General features: G+C 44.6%; 1 protein-coding gene across 1 annotated transcript in view; it reads left to right on the top strand.

Annotated features, from left to right (window-relative positions):
- ITGAL (integrin subunit alpha L) overlaps nucleotides 1-15936 on the top strand; it is a 1030513-nt gene that overhangs the window by 691242 nt on the left and 323335 nt on the right. The window contains exon 17 of the mRNA XM_044086682.1: nucleotides 14525-14676. Coding sequence (XP_043942617.1) covers nucleotides 14525-14676 — 152 coding nt within the window. The remainder of the gene's footprint in view (nucleotides 1-14524; nucleotides 14677-15936) is intronic.

Raw genomic sequence — 15936 nt, 5'->3', positions numbered from 1 at the left:
TATGTAAGGGAGTATAGCCTGTCTAATGCCATGCTATATATACCTGCCTCAACACTCACTGCATATGTAAGGGAGTATAGCCTGCCTAATGCCATGCTATATGTACCTGCCTCAACAGACATTGCATATGTAAGGAAGGATAGCCTGCCTAATAGCATGCTCTATATACCTGCCTCAACACACACTGCATATGTTAGCAAGGATAGCCTGCTAATACCATGCTCTATATACCTGCCTGAACACACACACTGCATATGTAAGGAATTATAGTCTGCCTAATAGCATGATCTATATACCTGCCTCAACACACACTGCATATGTAAGGAAGGGTAGTCTACCTAATTGCATGCTATATATACCTGCCTCAGCCCACACTGAATATGTAAGGAAGTATAGCCTGCCTAATTGCATGCTACATATACCTGCCTCAACACACACACTGCATATATAAGGCAGTGTAGCCTTCCTAATTATTTATGTCTGCTTCAACACACACTGCATATGGAAGGAAGTGCAGCCTGCCTAATGCCATGCTTTACACACCTGCCTCAGCCCACACTGAATGTGTAAGGAAGTATAGCCTGCCTAATTGCATGATATAAATGCCTGCCTCAACACACACTGCATATGTAAGGAAGTATAGCCTGCCTAATGCCATGCTATATATACCCGCCTCAACACACACTGCACATTGAAGGAAGTATAGCCTGCCTAAAACCATGCTATATATCCTTGCCTCAACACACATTGCATATATAAGGAAGGATAGCCTGCCTAATTGCATGCTATATATACCTGCTTCAAGGCACACTGCATATGTAAGGAAGTATAGCCTGCCTAATGCCATGCTATATATCCTTGTCTCAGCCTCAACACACACTGCATATGTAAGGAAGTATAGCCTGCCTAATGTCCTGCTGTAAACACCTGCCTCAACACACACTGCATATGTAAGGAAGTGTAGCCTGCCTAATTGCATGATATATATATATCTGCCTCAACACACACTGCATATGTAAGGAAGTATAGCTTGCCTAATGCCATGCTGTAGATACCTGCCTCAACACACTCTGCATATGTAAGGAAGGATAGCTTACCTAATCGCATGCTGTATATACCTGCCTCAACACACACTGCATATGTAAGGAAGGATAGCCTGCCTAATTGCATGCTATATTTACCTGCCTCAACACACACTGCATATGTAAGGAAGTATAGCCTGTCTAATGCCATGCTGTATATACCTGCCTCAACACACACTGCATATGTAAGGAAGGATAGCCTGCCTAATTGCATGCTATATTTACCTGCCTCAACCCACACTGCATATGTAAGGAAGTAATGCCTGCTTAATGCTATGCCGTATATACCTGCCTCGACGCACACTGCATATGTAAGGAAGTGATGCCTGCCTAATTCCATACTATATATACCTGCCTCAACATACGCTCCATATGTAGGGAAGTGTAGTCTACCTAATGCCATGTTATAGATACCTGCCTGTTATATATACCTGCATATGTAAGAAGTGTAGCCTGCCTAATGCTGCACCATGTACACCTGTTTCAACACACACTACATATGTAAGGAATTCATGCCTGCCTAATGCCATGCATTATATGCCTGCCTCAACACACATTGTATATGTAAGTAAAAGATGCCTGCCTAATGCCATGCTATATATACCTGTTTCAACACACACTGCATAAGTAAGGAAGGATAGCCTGCCTAACGCCATGCTATATATGCCAGCCTCAAGACACACTGGGTATATAAGGCAGTGTAGCCTGCCTAATTGCATGCTATGTATACATGCCTCAACACACACTGCATATGTAAGGAAGTATAGCCTGCCTAATGCCATGCTATATATACCTTCCTCAACACACACTGCATATGTAAGGAAGTAATGCCTGCCTATTGCTGTGCCATTTATACCTGCCTCAACACAAACTGCATATGTAAGGAAGTATAGCCTGCCTAATGCCATGTTGTATATACCTGCCTCAACACACATTGCATATGTAAGGAAGGATAGCCTGCCTAATTGCATGCTATATATACCTGCCTCAACACACACTGCATATGTAAGGAAGTATAGCCTGCCTAATGCCATGCTATATATACCTGCCTCAACATACACTGCATATGTAAGGAAGTGATGCCTGCCTAATGCCATGCTATATATGCCTGCCTCAACACATACTGTACATGTAAGGAAGTGTAGCCTGCCTAAGTGCATGCTCGCTCTCTCTCTCTCTCTATATATATATATATATATATATATATATATATATATACCTTCCTCAACACACACTGCATATGTAGCCTATATATACCCGACTCAACACACACTGCCTGAAGTGCTGTCCACTGAATGCACACACACTGGTGTTTAATCTGCCTCAGTTTGCTACAGAAGACATTCTTCTATGGTTCATCAACAAAGCAACTTGACAAAGCCATAACCAGAAAAACACAACTAGTCAATTTAAAAGTATTAAAAAGCTTTTTTGTAGGGAGACCCCCCCCCACTTACATTTACCATCACCACAGTCACATAAATGTGGAAAAAAAGGAAATGTCAAAAACCTGTGAGTCGCTGCTAATGCTGTAATAAAACAGCAGTAACAATATGGTTAATCAACTTACCTTCACCCACAAAATACTCTCTCAATCAGAAAAAAACCCTGCACTAAAAGATCTCATTCAGCCATAGTCCTCCTGAAGACCCCTTTGCTCTAGTAACAAACTACCTCTGCACACCACCAAAGCTAACAATTCAGCAGGTGAATCACTTTTTCCAACTACATCTCTGTAAACTGGAATAATCTACCCAACTCACTAGTAACTAACTCCTCAACACTTCAATTTAAAAAACTTGTAAAAACGCACCTTACTAACACCTGGCTCTGCACCTGCACCTCCCCTGGATAACCTGTTCTTCCCTTTCACTCTGTTACCATTACTCTTATTCTCCTAGTATGGCCTAAAATTAATGGTAGTTTCACTGTAACTGTGCATAACCATTTGGTTATACCCACTAAATGTAAACAACCATTTTTATGTAAGTTATTGTTGCTCTACTTATTGAGTGTGAAACCACCATCTTGTATGCATTTGCGTCTCACTTGGCTATATTTTGTTTTTCTATCGTATGCATTTGTTACTCTTGGAGCTTTTCTCCCTGGGCCTCTGCTGAAAAAGGACATGTGTCCAGTCGAACTTTCCATGTAAACAAATGTAAAATAAAATAAATAAAAATAAATAAATGCACAATCTTGTACTTAAGTTCAATGAACCTGAGTTGTCACCTTTCTTCTCATTTGTACAGGAGCTCCAGGTTTCCTTCCAGGCTGCTCTTTCTATCCACGATTGCAGTCTTGATGTTTCTGTAATCTTCAAATATATTCTGTCTGTTGGTCAGCCTCTTCCTGACATATCAGATAACAATATATTAAATACGAAAGGCCGAAGAACTGTACCTTGTAGTGGCTCCCCACTGGTCACATCCTTCACCTCAAACATCCTCTCCCTAACCATCCCGTTCTGAGTTTTGCTTTACAGCCATTGTCCGTCCCATGTCATGTATTACTACCTTGCTCCTAAACCTTTCAGCTTACTGACTACCCTTAACTGTGGCACTAACTCAAATGTCTTACTGAAATCCAAAGAGATAATATGTACAGCCAGTCCTTCTTCCATCTCTAATGTTACCCAGTCAGAAGCCACACCCACTGATACTCTCACGTCCATTTCCACTGTTACCCAGTCATAGACCACACCCACTGATACTCCCTTCAGTTACCCTGTCACCAGCCACTCCCACTAATGCTCCTGCATCCATTTCCACTGTTACCCAGTCAGAGCCCACACCCACTGATACCTAGTCACAGACTACATCCACTAATACTCCCACATCCATTTCCACTGTTACTCAGAGACCAGACCCACTGACACTCCCTCAGTTACCCTGTCAACAGCCACTCCCACTAACACTCCCGCATGCATCTCTGCTGTTACCCAGCCACAGAACACATCTGTTCACACTCCATGTGCAGCTCTGCTGTTACCTAGTCACAGACCGGACTGACTGATCCTCCCTGGTCCATCTCTGTTGGCACCTCATCACAGAGCACACCCACCGATCCTCACTTATCCATCTCTGCTGAAACCTAGTCACAGAGCACACCCACTGATCCTCACTTATCCATCTCTGCTGACACCTAGTCACAGAGCACACCCACTGATCCTCACTTATCCATCTCTGTTGGCACCTCATCACAGAGCACACCCACTGATCCTCACTTATCCATCTCTGCTGACACCTAGTCACAGAGCACACCCACTGATCCTCACTTATCCATCTCTGCTGGCACCTCATCACAGAGCACACCCACTGATCCTCACTTATCCATCTCTGCTGACACCTAGTCACAGAGCACACCCACTGATCCTCACTTATCCATCTCTGCTGACACCTAGTCACAGAGCACACCCACTGATCCTCACTTATCCATCTCTGTTGGCACCTCATCACAGAGCACACCCACTGATCCTCCCTGGTCCATCTCTGTTGGCACCTCATCACAGAGCACACCCACTGATCCTCACTTATCCATCTCTGCTGACACCTAGTCACAGAGCACACCCACTGATCCTCACTTATCCATCTATGTTGGCACCTCATCACAGAGCACACCCACTGATCCTCACTTATCCATCTCTGCTGACACCTAGTCACAGAGCACACCCACTGATCCTCACTTATCCATCTCTGCTGACACCTAGTCACAGAGCACACCCACTGATCCTCACTTATCCATCTCTGCTGACACCTAGTCACAGAGCACACCCACTGATCCTCACTTATCCATCTCTGCTGACACCTAGTCACAGAGCAAACCCACTGATCCTCACTTATCCATCTCTGCTGACACCTAGTCACAGAGCACACCCACTGATCCTCACTTATCCATCTCTGCTGACACCTAGTCACAGAGCACACCCACTGATCCTCACTTATCCATCTCTGCTGACACCTAGTCACAGAGCACACCCACTGATCCTCACTTATCCATCTCTGCTGACACCTAGTCACAGAGCACACCCACTGATCCTCACTTATCCATCTCTGCTGACACCTAGTCACAGAGCACACCCACTGATCCTCACTTATCCATCTCTGCTGACACCTAGTCACAGAGCACACCCACTGATCCTCCCTGGTCCATCTCTGTTGGCACCTCATCACAGAGCACACCCACTGATCCTCCCTGGTCCATCTCTGTTGGCACCTCATCACAGAGCACACCCACTGATCCTCCCTGGTCCATCTCTGTTGGCACCTCATCACAGAGCACACCCACTGATCCTCACTTATCCATCTCTGCTGTCACCTAGTCACAGAGCACACGCCCTGACACTGCCTAATCCTTCTCTGCTGTTAACCTGTCGTGGAATCACAGAACGTTTGATTGACAGCTTTTTCTTGGAAGTGTGGCCATGCTGGTTTAGGTATTTAGGCTGGCTGTCTTTCAGAGAAGCCGCAAACCTTCCTCTCAACACCCTCCCCATTATCTTCCCTGCCACTAACATCATGCCCATCAGCCTGCAGCTGTCTGCACTGGTCCTACTACCTACCTTCAATAACGGGAAACATTAAACTATTGTCCATTCACCTGGCATTATCTTCCCTGCCACTAACATCATGCCCATCAGCCTGCAGCTGTCTGCACTGGCCCTACTACCTACCTTCAATAACGGGAAACATTAAACTATTGTCCATTCACCTGGCATTATCTTCCCTGCCACTAACATCATGCCCATCAGCCTGCAGCTGTCTGCACTGGCCCTACTACCTACCTTCAATAACGGAAACATTAAACTATTGTCCATTCACCTGGCATTATCTTCCCTGCCACTAACATCATGCCCATCAGCCTGCAGCTGTCTGCACTGGCCCTACTACCTACCTTCAATAACGGAAACATTAAACTATTGTCCATTCACCTGGCATTATCTTCCCTGCCACTAACATCATGCCCATCAGCCTGCAGCTGTCTGCACTGGTCCTACTACCTACCTTCAATAACAGGAAACATTAAACTATTGTCCATTCACCTGGCATTATCTTCCCTGCCACTAACATCATGCCCATCAGCCTGCAGCTGTCTGCACTGGCCCTACTACCTACCTTCAATAACGGGAAACATTAAACTATTGTCCATTCACCTGGCATTATCTTCCCTGCCACTAACATCATGCCCATCAGCCTGCAGCTGTCTGCACTGGTCCTACTACCTACCTTCAATAACGGAAACATTAAACTATTGTCCATTCACCTGGCATTATCTTCCCTGCCACTAACATCATGCCCATCAGCCTGCAGCTGTCTGCACTGGCCCTACTACCTACCTTCAATAACGGAAACATTAAACTATTGTCCATTCACCTGGCATTATCTTCCCTGCCACTAACATCATGCCCATCAGCCTGCAGCTGTCTGCAGTGGCCCTACTACCTACCTTCAATAACGGGAAACATTAAACTATTGTCCATTCACCTGGCATTATCTTCCCTGCCACTAACATCATGCCCATCAGCCTGCAGCTGTCTGCACTGGCCCTACTACCTACCTTCAATAACGGGAAACATTAAACTATTGTCCATTCACCTGGCATTATCTTCCCTGCCACTAACATCATGCCCATCAGCCTGCAGCTGTCTGCACTGGCCCTACTACCTACCTTCAATAACGGGAAACATTAAACTATTGTCCATTCACCTGGCATTATCTTCCCTGCCACTAACATCATGCCCATCAGCCTGCAGCTGTCTGCACTGGCCCTACTACCTAGCTTCAATAACGGGAAACATTAAACTATTGTCCATTCACCTGGCATTATCTTCCCTGACACTAACATCATGCCCATCAGCCTGCAGCTGTCTGCACTGGTCCTACTACCTACCTTCAATAACAGGAAACATTAAACTATTGTCCATTCACCTGGCATTATCTTCCCTGCCACTAACATCATGCCCATCAGCCTGCAGCTGTCTGCACTGGCCCTACTACCTACCTTCAATAACGGGAAACATTAAACTATTGTCCATTCACCTGGCATTATCTTCCCTGCCACTAACATCATGCCCATCAGCCTGCAGCTGTCTGCACTGGCCCTACTACCTACCTTCAATAACGGAAACATTAAACTATTGTCCATTCACCTGGCATTATCTTCCCTGCCACTAACATCATGCCCATCAGCCTGCAGCTGTCTGCACTGGTCCTACTACCTACCTTCAATAACGGGAAACATTAAACTATTGTCCATTCACCTGGCATTATCTTCCCTGCCACTAACATCATGCCCATCAGCTTGCAGCTGTCTGCACTGGCCCTACTACCTACCTTCAATAACGGAAACATTAAACTATTGTCCATTCACCTGGCATTATCTTCCCTGCCACTAACATCATGCCCATCAGCCTGCAGCTGTCTGCACTGGCCCTACTACCTACCTTCAATAACGGAAACATTAAACTATTGTCCATTCACCTGGCATTATCTTCCCTGCCACTAACATCATGCCCATCAGCCTGCAGCTGTCTGCACTGGCCCTACTACCTACCTTCAATAACGGGAAACATTAAACTATTGTCCATTCACCTGGCATTATCTTACCTGCCACTAACATCATGCCCATCAGCCTGCAGCTGTCTGCACTGGTCCTACTACCTACCTTCAATACGGGGAAACATTAAACTATTGTCCATTCACCTGGCATTATCTTCCCTGCCACTAACATCATGCCCATCAGCCTGCAGCTGTCTGCACTGGCCCTACTACCTACCTTCAATAACGGGAAACATTAAACTATTGTCCATTCACCTGGCATTATCTTCCCTGCCACTAACATCATGCCCATCAGCCTGCAGCTGTCTGCACTGGTCCTACTACCTACCTTCAATAACGGGAAACATTAAACTATTGTCCATTCACCTGGCATTATCTTCCCTGCCACTAACATCATGCCCATCAGCCTGCAGCTGTCTGCACTGGCCCTACTACCTACCTTCAATAACGGGAAACATTAAACTATTGTCCATTCACCTGGCATTATCTTCCCTGCCACTAACATCATGCCCATCAGCCTGCAGCTGTCTGCAGTGGCCCTACTACCTACCTTCAATAACGGGAAACATTAAACTATTGTCCATTCACCTGGCATTATCTTCCCTGCCACTAACATCATGCCCATCAGCCTGCAGCTGTCTGCACTGGCCCTACTACCTACCTTCAATAACGGGAAACATTAAACTATTGTCCATTCACCTGGCATTATCTTCCCTGCCACTAACATCATGCCCATCAGCCTGCAGCTGTCTGCACTGGCCCTACTACCTACCTTCAATAACGGAAACATTAAACTATTGTCCATTCACCTGGCATTATCTTCCCTGCCACTAACATCATGCCCATCAGCCTGCAGCTGTCTGCACTGGCCCTACTACCTAGCTTCAATAACGGAAACATTAAACTATTGTCCATTCACCTGGCATTATCTTCCTGCCACTAACATCATGCCCATCAGCCTGCAGCTGTCTGCACTGGTCCTACTACCTACCTTCAATAACAGGAAACATTAAACTATTGTCCATTCACCTGGCATTATCTTCCCTGCCACTAACATCATGCCCATCAGCCTGCAGCTGTCTGCACTGGCCCTACTACCTACCTTCAATAACGGGAAACATTAAACTATTGTCCATTCACCTGGCATTATCTTCCCTGCCACTAACATCATGCCCATCAGCCTGCAGCTGTCTGCACTGGCCCTACTACCTACCTTCAATAATGGGAAACATTAAACTATTGTCCATTCAACTGGCATTATCTTCCCTGCCACTAACATCATGCCCATCAGCCTGCAGCTGTCTGCACTGGTCTTACTACCTACCTTCAATAATGGGAAACATTAAACTATTGTCCATTCACCTGGCATTATCTTCCCTGCCACTAACATCATGCCCATCAGCCTGCAGCTGTCTGCACTGGCCCTACTACCTACATTCAATAACGGGAAACATTAAACTATTGTCCATTCACCTGGCATTATCTTCCCTGCCACTAACATCATGCCCATCAGCCTGCAGCTGTCTGCAGTGGCCCTACTACCTACCTTCAATAACGGGAAACATTAAACTATTGTCCATTCACCTGGCATTATCTTCCCTGCCACTAACATCATGCCCATCAGCCTGCAGCTGTCTGCACTGGCCCTACTACCTACCTTCAATAACGGGAAACATTAAACTATTGTCCATTCACCTGGCATTATCTTCCCTGCCACTAACATCATGCCCATCAGCCTGCAGCTGTCTGCACTGGCCCTACTACCTACCTTCAATAACGGGAAACATTAAACTATTGTCCATTCACCTGGCATTATCTTCCCTGCCACTAACATCATGCCCATCAGCCTGCAGCTGTCTGCACTGGCCCTACTACCTAGCTTCAATAACGGGAAACATTAAACTATTGTCCATTCACCTGGCATTATCTTCCCTGCCACTAACATCATGCCCATCAGCCTGCAGCTGTCTGCACTGGCCCTACTACCTACATTCAATAACGGGAAACATTAAACTATTGTCCATTCACCTGGCATTATCTTCCTGCCACTAACATCATGCCCATCAGCCTGCAGCTGTCTGCACTGGCCCTACTACCTACATTCAATAACGGGAAACATTAAACTATTGTCCATTCACCTGGCATTATCTTCCCTGCCACTAACATCATGCCCATCAGCCTGCAGCTGTCTGCACTGGCCCTACTACCTACCTTCAATAACGGGAAACATTAAACTATTGTCCATTCACCTGGCATTATCTTCCCTGCCACTAACATCATGCCCATCAGCCTGCAGCTGTCTGCACTGGTCCTACTACCTACCTTCAGTAACGGGAAACATTAAACTATTGTCCATTCACCTGGCATTATCTTCCCTGCCACTAACATCATGCCCATCAGCCTGCAGCTGTCTGCAGTGGCCCTACTACCTACCTTCAATAACGGGAAACATTAAACTATTGTCCATTCACCTGGCATTATCTTCCCTGCCACTAACATCATGCCCATCAGCCTGCAGCTGTCTGCACTGGTCCTACTACCTACCTTCAATAACGGGAAACATTAAACTATTGTCCATTCACCTGGCATTATCTTCCCTGCCACTAACATCATGCCCATCAGCCTGCAGCTGTCTGCACTGGTCGTACTACCTACCTTCAATAACGGGAAACATTAAACTATTGTCCATTCACCTGGCATTATCTTCCCTGCCACTAACATCATGCCCATCAGCCTGCAGCTGTCTGCACTGGTCCTACTACCTACCTGCAATAACGGGAAACATTAAACTATTGTCCATTCACCTGGCATTATCTTCCCTGCCACTAACATCATGCCCATCAGCCTGCAGCTGTCTACACTGGTCCTACTACCTACCTTCAATAACGGGAAACATTAAACTATTGTCCATTCACCTGGCATTATCTTCCCTGCCACTAACATCATGCCCATCAGCCTGCAGCTGTCTGCAGTGGCCCTACTACCTACCTTCAATAACGGGAAATATTAAACTATTGTCCATTCACCTGGCATTATCTTCCCTGCCACTAACATCATACCAATCAGCCTGCAGCTGTCTGCACTGGCCCTACTACCTACCATCAATAACAGGAAACATTAAACTATTGTCCATTCACCTGGCATTATCTTCCCTGCCACTAACATCATGCCCATCAGCCTGCAGCTGTCTGCACTGGTCCTACTACCTACCTTCAATAACGGGAAACATTAAACTATTGTCCATTCACCTGGCATTATCTTCCCTGCCACTAACATCATGCCCATCAGCCTGCAGCTGTCTGCACTGGTCCTACTACCCACCTTCAATAACGGGAAACATTAAACTATTGTCCATTCACCTGGCATTATCTTCCCTGCCACTAACATCATGCCCATCAGCCTGCAGCTGTCTGCACTGGCCCTACTACCTACCTTCAATAACGGAAACATTAAACTATTGTCCATTCACCTGGCATTATCTTCCTGACACTAACATCATGCCCATCAGCCTGCAGCTGTCTGCAGTGGCCCTACTACCTACCTTCAATAACGGGAAACATTAAACTATTGTCCATTCACCTGGCATTATCTTCCCTGCCACTAACATCATGCCCATCAGCCTGCAGCTGTCTGCACTGGCCCTACTACCTACCTTCAATAACGGGAAACATTAAACTATTGTCCATTCACCTGGCATTATCTTCCCTGCCACTAACATCATGCCCATCAGCCTGCAGCTGTCTGCACTGGCCCTACTACCTACCTTCAATAACGGGAAACATTAAACTATTGTCCATTCACCTGGCATTATCTTCCCTGCCACTAACATCATGCCAATCAGCCTGCAGCTGTCTGCACTGGTCCTACTACCTACCTTCAATAACGGGAAACATTAAACTATTGTCCATTCACCTGGCATTATCTTCCCTGCCGCTAACATCGTGCCCATCAGCCTGCAGCTGTCTGCACTGGCCCTACTACCCACCTTCAATAACGGGAAACATTAAACTATTGTCCATTCACCTGGCATTATCTTCCCTGCCACTAACATCATGCCCATCAGCCTGCAGCTGTCTGCAGTGGCCCTACTACCTACCTTCAATAACGGGAAACATTAAACTATTGTCCATTCACCTGGCATTATCTTCCCTGCCACTAACATCATGCCCATCAGCCTGCAGCTGTCTGCACTGGCCCTACTACCTACCTTCAATAACGGAAACATTAAACTATTGTCCATTCACCTGGCATTATCTTCCCTGCCACTAACATCATGCCCATCAGCCTGCAGCTGTCTGCACTGGCCCTACTACCTACATTCAATAACGGAAACATTAAACTATTGTCCATTCACCTGGCATTATCTTCCCTGCCACTAACATCATGCCCATCAGCCTGCAGCTGTCTGCACTGGCCCTACTACCTACCTTCAATAACGGGAAACATTAAACTATTGTCCATTCACCTGGCATTATCTTCCCTGCCACTAACATCATGCCCATCAGCCTGCAGCTGTCTGCACTGGCCCTACTACCTACCTTCAATAACGGAAACATTAAACTATTGTCCATTCACCTGGCATTATCTTCCCTGCCACTAACATCATGCCCATCAGCCTGCAGCTGTCTGCACTGGTCCTACTACCTACCTTCAATAACAGGAAACATTAAACTATTGTCCATTCACCTGGCATTATCTTCCCTGCCACTAACATCATGCCCATCAGCCTGCAGCTGTCTGCACTGGTCCTACTACCTACCTTCAATAACGGGAAACATTAAACTATTGTCCATTCACCTGGCATTATCTTCCCTGCCACTAACATCATGCCCATCAGCCTGCAGCTGTCTGCACTGGCCCTACTACCTACCTTCAATAACGGGAAACATTAAACTATTGTCCATTCACCTGGCATTATCTTCCCTGCCGCTAACATCGTGCCCATCAGCCTGCAGCTGTCTGCACTGGTCCTACTACCTACCTTCAATAACGGGAAACATTAAACTATTGTCCATTCACCTGGCATTATCTTCCCTGCCACTAACATCATGCCCATCAGCCTGCAGCTGTCTGCACTGGTCCTACTACCTACCTTCAATAACGGGAAACATTAAATTACTTTCCATTCACCTGGTACTTTCCCACACAAGAAAGAGTTTTGTTAAAGACTTCTGTCAGTGGCTTTGCCCGGGCGCTTGGTAAGTATTTGTATACTCTAACTGATTTGACAATAGGGCCCTGTGCTTTGGTCCTCCTGTAAGCTGACCAGTTCCTTTTTTTTACTCTGTACCTCATTATTGGCCCATCCATCTCTCGCCTCTGTTTTTGTTTTGTTTTTTTTTTCTGGCTCCTTCTAGGGTTAAGAAATGTACTTGAAATGGATGCAGTTTTGTTAATCCTTTGTCATGCATTCTTTTATCCGTCATGGAAACTTTTGCTCTGTAACTCGCAGATGAAATCTGAGTATCTTTTATCTTTCTGAATACACATCTACTCATTCAACTTAAAGGAACAGTCTTCATAGCAGGAATTCTTCAGATGCAGGATTGTTTTCCTCACCCTACAGTTCTCATGACCCCTACATGTCACTGAAGACTCTGTTGTGTCATTTGACATTTAATTTTCTCTTCTCTGTCTATGTTTTCAGAATAAACAGTGGAAAGATATCGCTTGAGATATTGGCCAGGATTTTGTGTACAGTAGCTATCATTCTAGGTAAACAAATCAGCTTGGGATAGTTTACTTACAAAATCTGACAATATATCATTATAGAGTACAGGCCTCTCGTAGCCATATTTAGATAGAAGATAAGAGAGTCTGTGGTACTATGGATACTGAAGGTCTGGACATCACTGATATATGCTCCTTGAATTTCAAAATGTCAGCAATGGTATTGTCAACTGGGGTACATTGCAACTCAAAGAATATTGAAGAGATCATTCTTAACTACAAAATAAAGCACAAAACAAATTTCAGTTTCTGCACCGTAAACAGCAAGTGACAGCACGTGTGGTAAAGGGATCATTCCCAACTCTATGAGGTCACAACTTTAACTTGTTTCAAAAACATTTCATATGTTCTTTGAATGTTTTTTGATTTTCTGCATGTCAGATTGTCAGCAGGAGAAAATAGGTCACTATAACATTCACAGGGTTGATGATGATGTGGGGCAACTGGAAGAGGAAAACTAGAATACCCCTCTTTCTGTGAAAGACAGCTGCCTTTTTGTAATTATAGTGCCATGTGATTATGGCACTGAAGTGTGATGGTTATAGGAAGGACAGAAACAAACTGCTGCACTTAGATATCTGTCTACAGGAGTGATTCTGTCACAACCATGAGCCTGTCTGTGCAGCAGAAACATCTCTCTTCCCTGTACACTTTGATGGCTCCATCATCTTCAGGGAGGTAGATGCTACTCAGATAACCAGTTAATTGTTTCTGAAATCATTGCTGTAATGTTGTAATTCACTTCATCTATAGTGCTAACTATTTATTGCTATCCTGATGTTTTGTGATTCTTTTATTAGACATTATTGTAAGTTATAAGCATTGCTTCTTGGCCCAAGTCAAGGCAAAAAAGATCCATATTAGATTATTCCACTAACTTAATTAATGTGCAAATATGAAAGTAATTTTAAAACTGCCTTTTCCAAAGGGTTTGCAGCAGGGTAACCAGTAGGTTGCAAAACAGGGACTAGTAAGATGATGTTGATGGAATAGTTTGATGTTTTTGAGAAAAAGGTGGAAATATGATTCCTGTGTTAATATTTGAGAGATTTTTGAATGCATTACTTAATTTTTGAGTAGAATATCAAATTATTTTCTGTGCCAGGGAGATGCTGACACTTCCTAATATTTATTTAAATCATGTTCTTCCCTTAGGAACGCCACATGCTAACCTCACATTGCAAATGATCCTGGATTCTCAGAAATCCCAGAGTCGACTTTTGTTTGAGAATCTTAGAAGAACTATCAGTGAAAGCATTGAAATTAACCTCAAAGAGAGATGCATGCATTACATTGCCACGCTGCCCGTAAGTATAATTAATAAACTACCAGCAGCATAGAATGTTGATGTATTCAACCAAAATGTCAGCCACACACCAGTGTATTCCTAGCAGCATAAATACTTACAGTGCATGAGGACCAAATATCTCACCTTGTCTGCCTGTTACATACTGTATAATATGAATGTCTTCCTTCATTATCAGCTTAACTACCCCCTCACCGGTCTGTGGAAGGATGGCCTTACCCCTGTCTGCACGTGTTCTTGTTTTGACTACATAATGTCTGCAGGAAGGCTGCTCCATTTATACAACACCTTTTCTCTGAAACACTTCCTTGTAGTTTTTGTATGCACACCTTCGGTTCTCAGGCTCTGCCCTTTTGATTTCTTTCAGTGTCTTTTTTGAAAGATAGTACCCACTTGGACTCTGTTTACCCCTGACAGATGATTAACAGTTTCTGTTGTACTCCGCCCAGCCTGTTTTCCTGAACAGTATAAATATCATATCAAACTCTTCTGGTCTCATTATGGCTTTTGCACAGTAACAATGTTGCTGTTCTGCAAGGAAATCTATCTATTGTGCTTATGTCATTATACCAGTGAGGTCCTCTGAACCACACGTGGAGCCTAAGTTGAGTCACATATGGTACCCTAAGTGGAGAACTACCTACAATCTCACAATGTAGATAGAAGGATTATTCTCTTTAGTGTTGTACTGGTAATGGCTCTTCTTATACTTCTTTATACCTTATTACCCTTTTTTCTTCCTCTCTCACTGCATGCTTTCATTTTATTTATTTGGCACAACTTGTCTATGCACCTTCTTTTTGGTTGCTACTCTCATACTCCACCACCAGCAGAACCAGAACTCCGGCTATGTACTGTGCACAGTCTCTTTCTTGATTTTTACATACAATACTTTTCATATTTTATGAGCTGAATTTATCCTGATATTTTATGTCATTCCTCCATCCTTGCCAAGCCTCATTTCAGCCTCTCTGTCCTCTACACCTTCTTGTTTTCAGCCTCTCTGTCCTCTACACCTTCTTGTTTTCAGCCTGTCTGTCCTCTACACCTTCTTGTATATTAACCTTTTTGCAAAACATTGTTTCAAGAGCAAACCCTGCATTCAGTAAAACTGCTAGTTGCATACTGGTATATGCAGCGAGATCACCAGCACTTAATCATTACATTCATCAGAATTCCAGGCACACATGAATAAATTCAGCTCATTCACCATTGATGTACCAGTACCATCCCCAAAACTAGCACATGAGCCCCAGTAAAT

Source organism: Protopterus annectens, chromosome 10.part0 (genome assembly GCF_019279795.1).
Source record: "Protopterus annectens isolate FY-2018-M chromosome 10.part0, PAN1.0, whole genome shotgun sequence".
Lineage (NCBI taxonomy): Eukaryota > Metazoa > Chordata > Ceratodontiformes > Protopteridae > Protopterus > Protopterus annectens.
Note: the sequence above shows the minus strand (reverse complement) of the source record. Positions and strands in the feature narration are given on the sequence as shown.